Source organism: Engystomops pustulosus, chromosome 10 (genome assembly GCF_040894005.1).
Source record: "Engystomops pustulosus chromosome 10, aEngPut4.maternal, whole genome shotgun sequence".
In the NCBI taxonomy this organism is placed as follows: Eukaryota; Metazoa; Chordata; class Amphibia; order Anura; family Leptodactylidae; genus Engystomops; species Engystomops pustulosus.
Window position 1 is genome coordinate 2,212,518 of NC_092420.1, and position 19,262 is coordinate 2,231,779.

The 19,262-nt window shown below is 43.5% G+C and overlaps 1 protein-coding gene across 1 annotated transcript; it reads left to right on the forward strand.

Annotated features, from left to right (window-relative positions):
• Positions 1 to 9,820: 9,820 nt before the first annotated feature.
• On the forward strand, positions 9,821 to 18,273 carry LOC140104623 (metabotropic glutamate receptor 2-like). Its single transcript, XM_072128240.1, has 5 exons — positions 9,821 to 9,994; positions 10,559 to 11,330; positions 14,319 to 15,379; positions 17,891 to 18,050; positions 18,180 to 18,273. The coding sequence occupies exons 1-5, from the start codon at positions 9,821 to 9,823 to the stop codon at positions 18,209 to 18,211; spliced, it is 2,199 nt and encodes a 732-aa protein (XP_071984341.1). The 3' UTR covers positions 18,212 to 18,273.
• The last annotated feature ends 989 nt before the right edge of the window (positions 18,274 to 19,262 follow it).

Sequence of the window (19,262 nt, forward strand, 5' to 3'; positions counted from 1 at the left end):
GTAACTCAGGATCTGTACAGGATAAGTAATGTCATGTATGTACACAGTGACTTCACCAGCAGCAGAATAGTGAGTGCAGCTCTGGGGTATAATACAGGATGTAACTCAGGATCAGTACAGGATAAGTAATGTCATGTATGTACACAGTGACTGCACCAGCAGCAGAATAGTGAGTGCAGCTCTGGAGTAAAATACAGGATGTAACTCAGGATCAGTACAGGATAAGTAATGTCATGTATGTACACAGTGACTGCACCAGCAGCAGAATAGTGAGTGCAGCTCTGGAGTATAATACAGGATGTAACTCAGGATCAGTACAGGATAAGTAATATCATGTATGTACACAGTGACTGCACCAGCAGCAGAATTGTGAGTGCAGCTCTGGAGTATAATACAGGATGTAACTCAGGATCAGTACAGGATAAGTAATGTCATGTATGTACACAGTGACTGCACCAGCAGCAGAATAGTGAGTGCAGCTCTGGGGTATAATACAGGATGTAACTCAGGATCAGTACTGGATAAGTAATGTCATGTATGTACACAGTGACTGCACCAGCAGCAGAATAGTGAGTGCAGCTCTGGGGTATAATACAGGATGTAACTCAGGATCAGTACAGGATAAGTAATGTCATGTATGTACACAGTGACTGCACCAGCAGCAGAATAGTGAGTGCAGCTCTGGAGTAAAATACAGGATGTAACTCAGGATCAGTACAGGATAAGTAATGTCATGTATGTACACAGTGACTGCACCAGCAGCAGAATAGTGAGTGCAGCTCTGGAGTATAATACGGGATGTAACTCAGGATCAGTACAGGATAAGTAATGTCATGTATGTACACAGTGACTGCACCAGCAGCAGAATAGTGAGTGCAGCTCTGGGGTATAATACAGGATGTAACTCAGGATCAGTACAGGATAAGTAATGTCATGTATGTACACAGTGACTGCACCAGCAGCAGAATAGTGAGTGCAGCTTTGGGGTATAATACAGGATGTAACTCAGGATCAGTACAGGATAAGTAATGTCATGTATGTACACAGTGACTGCACCAGCAGCAGAATAGTGAGTGCAGCTCTGGGGTATAATACAGGATGTAACTCAGGATCAGTACAGGATAAGTAATGTCATGTATGTACACAGTGACTGCACCAGCAGCAGAATAGTGAGTGCAGCTCTGGAGTATAATACAGGATGTAACTCAGGATCAGTACAGGATAAGTAATGTCATGTATGTACACAGTGACTGCACCAGCAGCAGAATAGTGAGTGCAGCTTTGGGGTATAATACAGGATGTAACTCAGGATCAGTACAGGATAAGTAATGTCATGTATGTACACAGTGACTGCACCAGCAGCAGAATAGTGAGTGCAGCTCTGGGGTATAATACAGGATGTAACTCAGGATCAGTACAGGATAAGTAATGTCATGTATGTACACAGTGACTGCACCAGCAGCAGAATAGTGAGTGCAGCTCTGCAGTATAATACAGGATGTAACTCAGGATCAGTACAGGATAAGTAATGTCATGTATGTACAGTGACTGCACCAGCAGCAGAATAGTGAGTGCAGCTCTGGGGTGTAATACAGGATGTAACTCAGGATCAGTACAGGATAAGTAATGTCATGTATGTACACAGTGACTGCACCAGCAGCAGAATAGTGAGTGCAGCTTTGGGGTATAATACAGGATGTAACTCAGGATCAGTACAGGATAAGTAATGTCATGTATGTACACAGTGACTGCACCAGCAGCAGAGTAGTGAGTGCAGCTCTGGGGTATAATACAGGATGTAACTCAGGCTCAGTACAGGGTAAGTAATGTCATGTATGTACACAGTGACTGCACCAGCAGCAGAATAGTGAGTGCAGCTCTTGAGTAAAATACAGGATGTAACTCAGGATCAGTACAGGATAAGTAATGTCATGTATGTACACAGTGACTGCACCAGCAGCAGAATAGTGAGTGCAGCTCTGGAGTATAATACAGGATGTAACTCAGGATCAGTACAGGATAAGTAATATCATGTATGTACACAGTGACTGCACCAGCAGCAGAATAGTGAGTGCAGCTCTGGGGTATAATACAGGATGTAACTCAGGATCAGTACAGGATAAGTAATGTCATGTATGTACACAGTGACTGCACCAGCAGCAGAATAGTGAGTGCAGCTTTGGGGTATAATACAGGATGTAACTCAGGATCAGTACAGGATAAGTAATGTCATGTATGTACACAGTGAGTGCACCAGCAGCAGAATAGTGAGTGCAGCTCTGGGGTATAATACAGGATGTAACTCAGGATCAGTACAGGATAAGTAATGTCATGTATGTACATAGTGACTGCACCAGCAGCAGAATAGTGAGTGCAGCTTTGGGGTATAATACAGGATGTAACTCAGGATCAGTACAGGATAAGTAATGTCATGTATGTACACAGTGACTGCACCAGCAGCAGAGTAGTGAGTGCAGCTCTGGGGTATAATACAGGATGTAACTCAGGCTCAGTACAGGGTAAGTAATGTCATGTATGTACACAGTGACTGCACCAGCAGCAGAATAGTGAGTGCAGCTCTGGAGTAAAATACAGGATGTAACTCAGGATCAGTACAGGATAAGTAATGTCATGTATGTACACAGTGACTGCACCAGCAGCAGAATAGTGAGTGCAGCTCTGGAGTATAATACAGGATGTAACTCAGGATCAGTACAGGATAAGTAATATCATGTATGTACACAGTGACTGCACCAGCAGCAGAATAGTGAGTGCAGCTCTGGGGTATAATACAGGATGTAACTCAGGATCAGTACAGGATAAGTAATGTCATGTACACAGTGACTGCACCAGCAGCAGAATAGTGAGTGCAGCTCTGGAGTATAATACAGGATGTAACTCAGGATCAGTACAGGATAAGTAATGTCATGTATGTACACAGTGACTGCACCAGCAGCAGAATAGTGAGTGCAGCTCTGGGGTATAATACAGGATGTAACTCAGGATCTGTACAGGATAAGTAATGTCATGTATGTACACAGTGACTTCACCAGCAGCAGAATAGTGAGTGCAGCTCTGGGGTATAATACAGGATGTAACTCAGGATCAGTACAGGATAAGTAATGTCATGTATGTACACAGTGACTGCACCAGCAGCAGAATTGTGAGTGCAGCTCTGGAGTATAATACAGGATGTAACTCAGGATCAGTACAGGATAAGTAATGTCATGTATGTACACAGTGACTGCACCAGCAGCAGAATAGTGAGTGCAGCTCTGGAGTATAATACAGGATGTAACTCAGGATCAGTACAGGATAAGTAATGTCATGTATGTACACAGTGACTGCACCAGCAGCAGAATAGTGAGTGCAGCTCTGGTGTATAATACAGGATGTAACTCAGGATCAGTACAGGATAAGTAATGTCATGTATGTACACAGTGACTGCACCAGCAGCAGAATAGTGAGTGCAGCTCTGGAGTATAATACAGGATGTAACTCAGGATCAGTACAGGATAAGTAATGTCATGTATGTACACAGTGACTGCACCAGCAGCAGAATAGTGAGTGCAGCTCTGGAGTATAATACAGGATGTAACTCAGGATCAGTACAGGATAAGTAATGTCATGTATGTACACAGTGACTGCAGCAGCAGAATAGTGAGTGCAGCTCTGGGGTATAATACAGGATGTAACTCAGGATCAGTACAGGATAAGTAATGTCATGTATGTACACAGTGACTGCACCAGCAGCAGAATAGTGAGTGCAGCTCTGCAGTATAATACAGGATGTAACCCAGGATCAGTACAGGATAAGTAATGTCATGTATGTACACAGTGACTGCACCAGCAGCAGAATAGTGAGTGCAGCTCTGCAGTATAATACAGGATGTAACCCAGGATCAGTACAGGATAAGTAATGTCATGTATGTACACAGTGACTGCACCAGCAGCAGAATAGTGAGTGCTCTGAGGGGCAAAGAGTTATAATAAGACAAGTGCTGAGGAACATTGATGTTTAGAACCTTCTTAGTAGGACACGTCCATCACCAGGAAGACTCAGGCTACACGTCCTATAAAGATTACAATTTCCTGTGGTGTCAGATCCACAATGGAAAATTCTATTGTTTCTCATTCCTTCTTCTCTTATATCTTTTAGTTTCCAAGAATTTCTGCCTTTTCTATTATGTAAATGTTCAATCTGTTCAACTGTTGTGACTTTTAGTAACGGATATAATGTATCAGTATTGGGGGGTGGGGGGTGATGGATATAATGTATCAGTATTGGGGGGTGGGGGGTGATGGATATAATGTATCAGAGATGGTGTAAGTGATGGTTATAATGTGTCCGCGATGGATATGTGTTATAATGTATTAGTAATGGGGGGTCAGTAATTGCCTGTATACACCTCCCTCTGTATAAGGAGAATATACAAGACGCTGAATTCTCTCTGATTCCCGGAGACTCTGGAGGAGGAAGAGGAAGGAAAAGTCACCTCCAGACTTCAGCCCCGGAGCCTCATCTGAAAGGTGCGGATGTATGTGCTGTGTGTTATATATGATCCATCCCTAATGATTGTCTTATCACTGATGGTCAGGATTTGAGAGATGAATTTCTATATTCTGGATGCAGCACAGGAGGATTCTGGAGTCGGAGGATAATAAGCAGTGAGTTTTCTTCAGAAGGGAAAGATGCTGGAGTGTAGACACGCGGAGATGATGAGTGATATATTGGGAAGTGCTCGGGCTCGGAGAGGGTCATAGATGTCATCTGTAGGTGTTGTCGTGGTCATAGTGGTCATAGGGTCGTAGTGGTCGCACTTGCACAGCTTAGAATTTAGGGAAAGGACTATGCATATAGAATGGATACAATAGCTGGATGTATACAGAATGTACATATCCATCCGGCCATACATTACCCTTATCATAGTATCTGCCATCCCTGCCTCTCGCTATAAGACGTTACCAGCAGATGATCTGGCTCCAAATCTACTGGATTAAAAATAACCCAAAACTTTATAATTAAGATATAAAGGCAAAGTACTAAGACTTGATCAGCTGAGACTTTGCAGAGAATTTATTATAGTTACATATAAACTATAATTAATTAAAGTTAACTATAAACTTTATTTTATTCTCGATACAATAAACAATCACATTTCATTGTCCCCGCCCCCTTTATACCTCTTACAGTGTATACATTATGGTATCCGGCTGGTATCAGAGACATTACTGCCAGCAAAGCAAAGAAGCAAAATGACAAAAACTTCCAGGATAAAAAAAATCCCAAAAATATACCAATTTGAAAAAACTTTATTTATACACCCAGTAATAAATTACATAGTCCTCCAGTTAAAAAACTGCAAAATAGTGAGAAACAATATTAAAAAATGTATATCCCACAATAAATGTGTATGTTATGTGACCCCCTCGTGTTAAGTTCATTCGGTGCCCAAATCCGGCATTGCACACGGGGTTATCCTATGATTGGTGTATTTTTTGAGCTGTATCGGGAGCCTAATAGTGTCTTCTAGTTGTCCCTATATTTGGACCATGTTCTACCCTTCTGCTTTATTTAGGGAATCGTCTAATATTCATTTTTTTGAATACATTTACATTTTTAATCTTGCTTTTCACTATTTTGCTGTCTGTTTTTTTGTTATCTAAAGGACAATGTTATTTATTAATATGTGTTATAAATAAAGTTTTTTCAAATTGGTATCTTCTTCGCATATGTTTTAACGTGAACGTTTTTGTTATTTTAGCCTATAAGTTATGGTCATATACAGTCATACTTCATAGAACGTAATATTTGGATCTTTTCCATGGTTAACCCTCTCTTGTATATCTGTGTGACGCTCAGTGCAATTTTCAACAAGAATAGTTTGGCGCCCCCCTGTGGATTTAACGTTCACTTTGCATATTTTGCTGAATATATACAGGCGGTCCCCTACTTAAGGACACCCGACTTACAGACATCCCATAGTTACAGACGGATCCCTCTGCCCACTGTGACCTCTGGTAAAGTCTCTGAATGCTTTACTATAGTCCCAAGCTGGAATGATCAGCTGTAAGGTGTCTGTAATGAAGCTTTATTGACAATCCTCGGTCCAATTACACCAAAAATTTTGAAACTCCAATTGTCACTGGGGCAAAAGAAAAAAAATTGTCTAGATCTTCAATTATAAAATATACAGTTCCAACTTACATACAAATTCAGCTTAAGAACAAACCTCCGGACCCTATCTTGTATGTAACCCGGGGACTGCCTGTACATGTTTTTAGGAAAGTATATTTTCTTTATAGAAGTTTCTGGATTTGTACATATTTTAGTGAAAATTTAGAATTTTCATGTAATTTTTTCAGTTTATTACTGTTTGCTGCAAAGTTACATGAAGGCGCTAGTGTGTATGAATAGAAAAGTTATTGTTGTATACATGGTAGGCTGTGATATTTCTGAAAAAAATCTGATTTTTACAGTGTGCATTATATACAGTTGTGGATTGCAACCAAATATTGCATGTTTTATGTTATAGCATTTTTGGGAGTGTAAATTCTTGTTGATTTTGTGTGTTGTGTTATATACAAATCTGCTCACTTTGTGTTATTATTTTTAAATCCCTATTTGTGCATAAACCTCCGCTTTATGCAAAAATCTATGTTTTCGTTGCATTTTCAATGCATTTTTAGGTAATAATTTGTCACAAAGTTGCATGATGGTGGTACATACAGGCTATCAACTGTTAAACAAGACAAATGCAATCGCCTGGTTGTATGCTTTAAAAAATATATATGTTTTAGTTTTTTTACTTTTTCATCGATTTTAGTGCTGTATTTTACAGGTTGTAACTGTCCTAAAATTTCTAGCTGGAAAGCAGATTTTGTTTTTTGTAGTTTTAGTGATATTATGATGATTTATTCATGACAACATATGACTACATGTCATGTCCATCTTTTACATTTAGTACATGTGTAGCTGTATATTTTTCTGTTTCGGGCACAATTTTTGCCATCAAAATCAATTTTTATGCATTTTTTTATTAAATTGTACACTTTCAATCAAAATTGCATGAAGGTGCCTATGTCTATAAAATGCAATTTTAAAAATTGGGCAAGTGACTGCTTTCAGAAAATTAAATGGTTTGTTGGGTGACAGAGCCTCAGTGGGTCCCTGGGTGACAGAACCTCAGTGGGCCCTTGGGTGACAGAGCCTCAGTTTGCCCCTGGGTGACAGAGCCTCAGTGGGTCCCTGGGTGACAGAGCCTCAGTGTGCCCCTGGGTGACAGAGCCTCAGTGTGCCCCTGGGTGACAGAGCCTCAGTGGGCCCCTGGGTGACAGAGCCTCAGTGGGTCCCTGGGTGACAGAGCCTCAGTTTGCCCCTGGGTGACAGAGCCTCAGTGGGTCCCTGGGTGACAGAGCCTCAGCGTGCCCCTGAGTGACAGAGCCTCAGTGTGCCCCTGGGTGACAGAGCCTCAGTGGGCCCCTGGGTGACAGAGCCTCAGTGGGTCCCTGGGTAACAGAGCCTCAGTGTGCCCCTGGCTGACAGAGCCTCAGTGGGTCCCTGGGTGACAGAACCTCAGTGGGCCCTTGGGTGACAGAGCCTCAGTGTACCCCTGGGTGACAGAGCCTCAGTGGGTCCCTGGGTGACAGAGCCTCAGTGTGCCCCTGGGTGACAGAGCCTCAGTGTGCCCCTGGGTGACAGAGCCTCAGTGGGCCCCTCCGTGACAGAGCCTCAGTGGGCCCCTCCGTGACAGAGCCTCAGTGGGCCCCTCTGTGACAGAGCCTCAGTGGGCCCCTCTGTGACAGAGCCTCAGTGGGCCCCTTTGCAGTGAACTCACATGGTGGCAGTGAAAATTCAGAAACTAAAACAGTCTCCTGTTCCCTAAAATATTCCCTAGTTTATCATACCAAACAGCCCCTCATGGTTATTTTATATAATGCCCCTGGCCCCCTATGGAATCATTACATACAGCCACCTTTATTCCTCATTAAAACAAACTTCCCCCATAAAGGTGAATTGTAATAAAGTCTTCTACATTGAAAAATGTTCCGTAATTCCGAAAGTAAAGTAGGATATTTCTTCCCTAGCCCACAGATGTTATAACTCTTACCCTGACACCGGCCCAGGTCCAATCTGGCTTCTAGGAACACATTGGGGCAGATTTACTTACCTGAAGTCCGCCGGAGTTCACCAAGCTAGGCCGGGTGCATGTAAGCGTGTGTCAAGCGACATTTTTTTAAAAAAATACAACGATTTTACCGAAACCTTCGGGTTTTCCGATGGGCCACAATCCGATCGCGTGCGCCAAAAACCCGGGGAAATTCAGGGAAAACTGGTAATATTCGCGAAACACGTCGGAAAAAAGGCGATTCGGGCCCTTAGTAAATGACCCCCATTGAATTGACTTGGGCAGCCAGATAATATTTTTTTTATTGATTTTTTTCAGTTGGTCTATTTTTAACCTTGGGTTAATGAAATGACACAATTTATCTTCAGTTATATCTTTGAAAGTTATACTTGCAGTCATCCGCAGGTTTTTCCAGACCTGCATCGTGTTCATGATTTATTTTAACAAAATTGTGATATTTATCTAGAACGCTCCAATATCAGGAGATATAATTACCCCCTAGTGTTAAACTCTGCCCTGTTGCCATTGATTTAGTAGGGTTTATGGCAGTTAATGGATTGGGAAATTAAATAGTCAATTTTATCTTTAAAGTAGTCGGCCAGGTCCGGTGACAGGTGGCTGATTTTTCCGATGGGTTATCCAAAAATTTCTGATTTGCGCCGATTTTCCCTGTATTGCCACGGGATTTTGGCGCACGCGATTGGATTGTGGCGCATCGGCGCCGGCATGCACACGACAGAAATCGGGGGGCGTGGCCGTACGAAGACCCGACGGATTCGGAAAAAACGCAGCATTTAAAAAATAAAAAGTGTCGCTTGACACGCGCTTACCTTCACCCACGATAGGACGGTGAACTTCCGTGCATTCCGATGAACTTCAGCGCAGCAGCGACACCTGGTGGACGTCGTAGGAACTACCTTAGTGAATCCCGGCAGAACCCGAATCCTCCGCAGAGAACGCGACGCTGGGTCGCGACAGGACCGGGTAAGTAAATCTGCCCCATCATCTGCATAGGGACGTGAAAAGGTGATAGAATACTGCAATGCTATTGGCCATCATGAATATAACAGGACATCCTCTTTAAGACATTCTACCAAAATGTAGATGAGCTATACATCGCTTCCTCCAGAGGCCTTGTTCTCATATAAACAGAATGTTTATACTAATTGTCCTTGTGTTAGCTCTGGATAAGTCACAACATGGCCTTCAAGCAGAGAAGCTGCAGAAAAGATAAGGTAGCAGTAGCGAAGACACAGTCATTTCTAAACAGTTCACACAGAATGCAGTTTGAATCATGACATGGCTGACAGTGGTCAGCATAAGACTAAAATGGCGTCCAGTTGGTCCAAGATGGCGTCTGTAGAGGAATATATCTCTTACAGTATCACAGCCACGGATCATTTCTTATCTTCTCATTTTAGGCCTCAAACAGAGCGCAGGAAGTTCTCTCCTCATCTCTTCTGGAGGTCGTCTCTGAGGTCCGGGTCTTTCCATCGATGGCCGCCTTGTTCTGGACTCTACTGTCCCTGGCAGTTCTATGCAGTAATGGGGGTCATGTGTCTGGGGACCAGTCTACAGAACCAGAACTGGATATTCTTTGGGTTTTCGCAGATGATGAAAAATGCTATGGATCCTATCAACCGCTGAACAAAAGATCATATTTGGATGAACGTGTGCAGCTATCAGAAGCCATGAGATTCGCCATAGAAGAAATTAATAGAAATTCCAATATTCTTCCAGGGATAAAACTGGTCTCATCCTTCAGGTTCATCTGTGACACAATAATAGGGTCAAAACCGGAACGTGTGATGAATTCAACTATAGCAGCGGTCGTTGGAGGTGAAAGCGACTTTGTAATTGATCAGGTACGATGTCCTGATATTAGGCACTGATGATTAAGTGTACATGTATTCTACGTATCCGTTTCTTGATTTGTTGTTTCGTTTTGGACAATTGTTACCTTGATCTCTTATAATCAATTGAAATCGGTGTTTTATATTCCTGTAGAGCCCTGACAAGGGAAATGTATGGTGCTGTCTACATTGAAATGAAATACTGTTCACATAGACATTTTGGGGGGTTATTTATCAACGCAGCCGGTGACTTTTCACATATGAGTGTCCAGGCTCAGGGACAGGAAAGCCCCACGCCAGCCCACTTCCTGCCACCGCACCGATTCCCCAGATGGCCACGTCCCCCCCCCCACCTGGCATAGAGGTGTCAGAAAGAAGTTAATAATCGCAAGTACAGGCAATAAGCAAGGATTTGCGATTATTTTAGAGTGTGGCGTAGAAGCCCTGATAAATACCCCCCACCCTCTCCCCAAGTGATGGTCTTAGCAGCAGCTCCACCCTGGGAAGATCTTTCGTATTATCATGTTCATTTCTGCTCTTCTTCTCATGACATTGACTTATATTTTTGCTTTTCAGACTCTTCCTTACATCCAAAGTTTAAAAGTCCCAGCAATCACCTATACCATCGGCAAATCACAATTACCCAAACAATCTTTCCTCCTAAACATGGTGCCCCCTGTCTCATATCAGTTTAAAGCTATTATAGATCTCCTCATCCATCATGGTTGGACCTACGTCTCCATTGTGGCTTCGTACTACCCTTTTGAATCAGTTGTAGAAGAATTCAAGAGAAAAGCCGAATATCATAAGATCTGTTTTGCTGCCAGTGTAATAATAAGTAACGTAAAATACTACATGATGGACTTCAGGAGCCTGCGGGATGACCCCAGAGCTCAAGTGCTGGTTCTGTTTGTTCTGCCAAGTCTTCTCGAAGAACTCATGACTGCTTCTTATGCACACAATTTCTCCTTCACCTGGGTGGTCGTCACTCCCTGGAAATTACCAGATATGTTTTTGAAGACATATAATAAAGCTGTAGGACGTGTCATTGCCGTGGACATCCAGTCTCATCCCCTGCACAGATTTATAGAATATTTCCAGACAAAGACGGAAGCAAACCCCTATAATACAGATCCACAGATCAAACCCTTGTTTTCTGATGATTTTTCAAAGCCTAGGGAAAAAATAAAATTTTCACCCAAGATCCAGTTTCTCGTGAACGCAGTGTACGCCATCGCTCACGCCCTGCAGAACATGTCCTCCTCCACCTGCCCCGATATGAGCGCGGACTGTGTGAGGGAGCACAATGACATCTTCATGACATTTCAACGACAGACAAGATTTACCGGTGAGAATGGGACGTCCAGAGGTTATTACACTGGGGGCAGGGGGGAATCTGATGTCAGGTCTGGGATGTATCAGTGTAGGGGCCAGAAGTCCTGGACAGGAGAGAGGACTGGTGCAAGGTGCTTGGCCAGACTTATACACTGTAGTAAAACATCAGCTAAATGATCAGAATTTCACTGAAATATTTACACGGGCAGGGAATTAAATTATTTAATTCCTAAAAGTTATTTTATAGGAGACAGAGATCTTTTTTATTTTATTAATGGTGCTAAGATTAAAGTACAATTCATTCCTAATAGTGGTGCTGATTTACTAAGCCTCGGTGAAAACATTTCCAGTTTGAACCCACTTACTGTACATCTCCCGAGAGAACAAGACCTGAACAGCGATGAGAATTATTGTCCGTAGGACAGAAAATGAGACTTATAATATAGAAAAGGGTTAATGGTTAGGGTCATATGTGATTGATCAGTTCTTGAAATTCCAATAGGACTGTGGTGAACCATCCAATGTGCACACAATTTCATCACTATATCTGCACCGTGTGTTGTCATGTGTCTGCAGTAGAGAAGGTGGGTACCTTATATACTCGAGTATAAGCCTAGTTTTTCAGCACAAAAAAATGTGCTGAAAACCCAAACTCGGCTTATAGTCGAGTAAAAAATATATAGGGTTTTACCAGGTTTTTGTGGTAAAATTAGGGGCCTCGGCTTATACTTGGGTCGGCTTATACTCGAGTATATACGGTATATGAAGTGCTCTTCAAAGTATGCCATATAGGCATTGGGGCTGTAATAGACCCCATAGCGGTGCCACAAGTCTGTAAATAAAATGTATCCTGGAAAAAGAAATAATTCTGTAGTTCAGCTACAGCCAAAATGCCTTTGTCATGTTCACTGGCCGTATAAAGGCTTGTGACGTCCCTGGTAACCAGTTGTGCTTTGGAGAGAAATAGACTGATTGAAAATGATTTGTGTCTAGTAATAAAGCTGCCATCATTTTAACCAGCAGGGAGAGGATTTTTTTGAGAAATATTGCAAATGGGGATGTATGAGAATCAGTGGAGGCCACACTGGGCCTTCCTGTGGGTTTGTCTAGCCTCTTGTGTATCTAGATTACAGGGGTCACAGGGTTCTGGTTGTATCTTCTCTGATCAATCACCTGTTTCACAAGATGATCATTAAGGGTTTCCTTTATTTTAGCTGCTCGTATGGATGTGGGGTTATTCCGGAGTTTCCTGTATTCCTGTGTGTCTGATTGTTGGCTAAGAATTTCCTCTATATAATCCTTCCTGTCCATTACCACAATAGCACTGCCTCTATCGGCTTCATAATCCTCTTATCCATTGTCCATAAGTGCATCCAGATTGTAAACCAAGTCACTGACACAGTGGTATGTGCTTTATTTCCCATGACACGCCATGGCAAATGTCTCCAAAAATCTCAGACTGTCTAATGCAGCTACTGTGGAAGAACCCTGGAGCTAAAAGTTTGATCAGGGGCCATTTTGTGAGGCATGGAGTAGCCTCTATGAGCTCCAGTGGTGAACGCTACTCCACGCCTTCAGTAGCCTCTGCAGATCTGCCTGCCTGTTTGTAGTATTTTTCTGTGAACACATTTCTGTAACCCAAGCAGGTGCTTTGTCTTCTGTAACTCTCCAGCACAGAACTGCGCATAACCAGCAGAGGAAAAGGAGCCACTGCGCATGTGCAGAGCTCAGTAGCTGTGGGTGCATTGCCAGCAGTGCAATGGGAGCGCATGCGTAGAGCTCCCCTGCTGCTGGTGGCGAAGTGTCAGAAGCCAAAATACAGCGCACGCATTCAAGACGACTAACAGGTAAGCGGATCTGCAGAAGCTACAGGTGCCGTGAAGTAGCCTTTGCCACCAGAGCTCACAGAAGCTACTCCAAGGTCCCAGTAGCCCCCTTAGCTAATTTGCATATTGATAAAATAAACTTTATTTTACAAAAGGCTACATAATAGCTAACATGGTTTGGGGATGGTGCAGGGATGTGGAATCTACCACGGAAACTACTTTAGAAAGTAGATTCCCGATGGTAGATTTCCTTTAAACAATTGAAAAAAATGTAAATAAATTGGGGAAAGTGGTTCTAAAATTTGTTTGAGTTTTGTTTCAATCTTTTTATCTTTCTCTCCTAGGGAAGGCTTAGGATTCCATTGTTAATTGTGTCGATCTTTTTGTACATTGTATATATTAAACTTTACAATAGTTAGAATAATTTACAACAATTAATAAAGAGATATTTGAATGCAAAAGACAACAGAGAGGAGATTTTGCAGAAATGTGAACTCACGGGTGACCCTTATTGTATTGTATTGTAAATCTGTTGACTCGTATGTGATGTCTTTGATTGGATGAGTCTTTTTCATTTTATTCTTTTACCTGACCACCATGTCAGCTTCTTCCAGCCACAACTCAACTGCGCAGATTAAGCAAATCATGTAGTTTCTCAGTTCAGTTCTTACTAATGATCTAGATATGACTATTATGCACCAACTATATCAAATATAGTAACAGTACCCCCACAGTAGTAAAGATAGTAATGTGCCCCCACTGTAGCCAATATTGTAACAATGCCCACTCAATATCCAATATAGGAACAGGGCTCTGCAGTAGCCAATTTTAGCCAAAATTGTCACGTGTCCCAAAATCCCAGGGCCACTCTGTAGGTAATAGTCGCAGGGACCAATATTTTATTATGTGTGGATCATGGAAACTATTTAATGGAATAATTTGACTGCTACCAAAAGGTGTTATTGTGCAAAGTAATAGAGGAACCACTTGTACAAGCTAATCACAGGTGTATTGCAGTGAGTGTTACACAGATACTAAGTGCCTGAGTAGTCACAGGATTCCTCTCTCTACCTTTATATTCTGCCTCTACAATAAAGGAATGAGATATTTTGGTAAGAAATGTTTCTCCATATGTTATATATTCTATCATGTGAAATATTGTGTTTCCTCCTCAGCTCCATTAATTCCTCCGGATGTTCAGTACACGGTGAAGTTTGACCACAATAGTTATGGACCTGCCCGATACGACATCTTCACCATCCAGGAGATCAATGGAAGCTTCCAGTACCAGCAGATTGGATCCTGGGCAGAGAAGCTGACACTCAACAGCAATCAGATTATGTGGGAGAATAACACGGCGCCTGAATCCAGCTGTGGCAAAACTTGTGGAAACCAAGAAAAGAAGATGACTGTGCCCGGGTATCCTTGCTGTTGGGAATGCCAAAAGTGTCAACCAAATCAGATTGTAATAAATGAGACCACATGTAAAGCCTGTGACCTCGGGTACCGGCCCGACACAGACCACAATAACTGCTCCGAGCTCCCTGTAGATTACATCCGGTGGGGGGATGGACTGGCTATCGGATCGCTCTGCTTCTCCGGCCTGGGAATACTTTCCACCATCTTTGTGGGCGGAGTCCTGTTATGGAATAACAACACCCCAATAGTGAAGGCCTCGGGGCGAGAGTTCTGTTACATCCTGCTGAGTGGAGTCCTGCTCCTCTATATCATGACTTTTATCTTCATTGCTCATCCTTCTGTTGTCATCTGTGGTCTCCGACGCCTGGGACTTGCCGCATCATTCGCTATTTGTTATTCTGCCTTATTGACCAAGACCAATCGTATCACCCGCATCTTCAACAGCGCCCAGAAGGGGATTGCACCGCCGCGCTACATCAACCTGGCGTCCCAGCTGTCTATCTGCCTGGCCCTCATCACCTGCCAGATCCTGGGGCTGGTGATATGGCTGATTGTAGACCCGGCTGAGGTCATTGAGATCCCATCTCCCATTAACCAAATCTTAATTCTGAAGTGTAAATCAGGAGACATCAGGATACTGCTCTCCCTGGGGTACAATGTCCTCCTCATTCTCCTCTGCACAGTCTACGCCTTCAAGACCCGCAAGTATCCAGAAAACTTCAATGAAGCCAAATGTATTGGATTCACCATGTACACCACCTGCATCATCTGGTTGTCCTCCCTGCCCGTCTACTATGTCACCTCCAATAATTACAAGGTAAAATCTCCATACATAACATTACTTTATCATACTGAGACCATGGATTGGGTTAATTGTTTGGAAAGGTTCTTGACTCCTCAAATATAAAAGGGAATTTTTCACTATTATTAGATTTCCAGTATTTTCATTTCATAACTAAATATTACAATGTTACTAAATGTTACAGAGCAGCAGGAGCTAAGCACATTCTACATTATCTCCTTTCTGCCAGTAGCATGTGGTAAAGCAGGTGGATCTGAGAAGACTTCCCCCTTGTGTCCTGATTACTTAAGAGGATCTGACTGGATGATGCGATGGCCCAGAAGACGCTTCAAACTACTGAGGAAATTTACATGTCTTCTCCGCCAGTTTTCTTAGTAAAGGTTTAGTAAATCTCTCCATAATGTAGGCACAATGGCTGCTTGTTTACACCGAGCTAGAATGTGGACCTTTAGAGGTGATATCAACTCTTGCTCTTGTGTCTCTGGAGGACACAGGTTTCCCAAGGGGTCACACAGAGCCGGCAATATAGGCAACTGGTGGTCTTCTCCTTGGGTATGGGGAGCAAGTGCAAGAAAGTAGGATTTATTTATTTTTTATCTCTCGATTCCACCAGGGATGTTCTCCAGCTCTCAGGATCTCAAACAGTCTGGATGTTTGTGAGGTCTGGTGTCACTTAAAACCAATTATAACCAGAGTCATCCTCTGTGGTCTTCATACTGTAGGGCAGTAATGGCGAACCTTTTAGACACAGAGTGCCCAAACTACAACCAAAACCTACTTTTATATTTCAAAGTCCCAAGATGACATTGTAAGCAGTAACCTATTAATCCCAACTGTGTCATAAGTCTTAATCGTATTGGCGTTCTGAGGACACCAATACAAAAGAAAGAAAATTTGGATTATAGCTTCCTTCCAGGGTCCCCTGAAGAGGAAGAATCAGAGGACCCAGAACAGGAGCTCCAACCATAATCCATCTCTATCCATACCTTCTCGCTTCTCGTGTAGTCCTGGCAGCCAAGAAGGTGTTGCTTTAAAATAGTATTGGACCGCAGGAGAAAACCTTGAGTCACGTCTAGCAAATTTTGTGCTAGGGTGAAGGCCTGGGTGCCCACAGAAAGGGCTCTGAGTGCCACCTCTGGCACCCGTGCCATAGGTTCGCCACTACTGCTGCAGGGGGTTGTAGTGTAGACCCTCTATGATGACATTGTGTCTCATATCTCCGGCAGGTTCAGGTCACCGCTCTCTGTGCCTCCATCAGTCTGTGCGCTCTCGTCATCCTCTGTGGTCTCCATACTGTAGGGAGTATTAGTGAGGACCCTATATGATGACATTGGGGGTCATTTACTAAGAGCCCAAATCGCGCTTTCCCGTCGGGTTACCCGAATATTACCGTTTTGCGCTGATTTTCCCTGAATTGCCCCAGGTTTCTGGCGCACACGATCGGATTGTGACGCATCGGCGCCGGCAGGCACGCGATGGAAATCGAGGGACGTGGCCGTTGGAAAAACCCGACAGATTCGGAAAAAACGCAGTATATTTTTTTAAAAAGTGTCGCTTAACACGCGCTTACCTGCACCCAGGCTAGCTTGGTGAACTTCAGTAAACTCCGACGGACTTCAGCGCAGCAGCGACACCTGGGGGACATTGGGCGCACGACCTTAGTGAATCGCCGGAAGACCTGAATCCTCCACAGAGAACGCGCCGCTGGATTGTGACAGGACCAGGTAAGTAAATCTGCCCCATTGTATCTCTTGTATCTCCGGCAGGTTCAGGTCACCGCTCTCTGCGCCTCCATCAGTCTCTGCACTCTCGTCATCCTCTGGTCTCCATACTGTTGGGGGCTGTAGAGTAGACCCTCTATGATGACATTGTGTCTCTTGTATCTCCGGCAGGTTTAGGTCACTGCTCTCTGCTCCTCCATTAGTCTCTGTGCTCTCGTCATCCTCTGTGGTCTCCATACTGTAGGGGGTTGTAGTGTAGACCCTCTATGATGACATTGTGCCCCTTGTGTCTCCAGCAGGTTCAGGTCACCGCTCTCTGCGCCTCCATCAGTCTCTGCACTCTCGTCATCCTCTGTGGTCTCCATACTGTAGGGGGCTGTAGTGAGGACCCTCTATGATGACATTGTGTGTCTTGTGTCTCCAGCAGGGTCAGGTCACCGCTCTCTGTGCCTCCATCAGTCTCTCCGCTCTCGTAATCCTCTGTCGTCTCCACACTGTAGGGGGCAGTGAGGACCCTTTATGATGACATTGTGTGTCTTGTATCTCCGGCAGGTTCAGGTCACCGCTCTCTGTGCCTCCATCAGTCTCTGCGCTCTCGTCATCCTCTGTGGTCTCCATACTGTAGGTGGTTGTAGAGTAGATCCTCTATGATGACATTGTGCCCCTTGTGTCTCCAGCAGGGTCAGGTCACCGCTCTCTGTGCCTCCATCAGTCTCTCCGCTCTCGTCATCCTCTGTGGTCTCCACACTGTAGGGGGCAGTGAGGACCCTTTATGATGACATTGCATCTCTTGTATCTCCTGCAGGTTCAGGTCATCACTCTCTGCGCCTCCATCAGTCTCTGCGGTCTCGTCATACTTGGTGGTCTCTTCGTGCCAAAACTTTATATCATCTTCTTTCACCCGGAGAAGAATGTACAGAGAGGAAAGTGGGTGAAACCCTCCAGTTATACGGAGTCGTCACATGGTAAGTGTCTAAGGATGGGACTTCTATACAGGATATCAGATCCTCATTGATCAACAAGAAAATCAACCTGCGCATAACCTGCTCATTCCTGCTAATCCATAGGCTCACAATGTTGTCATTATTTTGCAGGTACGACGGGAGAAGTTTTCCTATCTCACTGATGAAAGAAGACGTGTAATATTGATAGATTACAGAGTGGAGACAAGTCTCACGAAGGATCGGCCATATTATAATCTGCCTTATCCTATAAGCATGAAACCTGTATATGATCCCTACATGACCTGAAGACAGACCCCAGTCACATGATCTCGTTGTGACATCACTGGATCTTCTCTTGACATCACTGGATCTTCTCATGACATCACTGGATCTTCTCATGACATCACTTGATCTTCTCATGACATCGCTGGATCTTCTCATGACATCACTGGGTATTCTCATGACATCACTGGATCTTCTCATGACATCACTTGATCTTCTCATGACATCGCTGGATCTTCTCATGACATCACTGGGTATTCTCATGACATCACTGGATCTTCTCATGACATCGCTGGATCTTCTCATGACATCACTAGATTTTCTCATGACATCACTGGATCTTCTCATGACATCACTGGATCTTCTCATGACATCACTAGATCTTCTCATGACATCACTGGATCTTCTCATGACATCACTAGATTTTCTCATGACATCACTGGATCTTCTCATGACATCACTGGATCTTCTCATGACATCACTGGATCTTCTCATGACATCACTGGATCTTCTCATGACATCACTAGATCTTCTCATGACATCACTGGATCTTCTCATGACATCACTGGATCTTCTCATGACATCACTGGATCTTCTCATTTCATCACTGGATCTTCTCATGACATCACTGGGTCTTCTCATGACATCACTGGGTCTTCTCATGACATCACTGGATCTTCTCATGACATCACTGGGTCTTCTCATGACATCACTGGGTCTTCTCATGACATCACTGGATCTTCTCATGACATCACTGGGTATTCCCATGATATCATGGACAGGAAACAAGTCTACAGGATTCAGTGATCTCCCCTTCATGCTGGATGTATGGGCTCCTAACTCTACATATTACAGTTTCTATGGTTTTACATATTGTCATGAAGCTTTATGATTGGTCTCATCATTAATAGGGGTTAAGATCTTAAATGGTTTTGTTCTTAATTATCACAA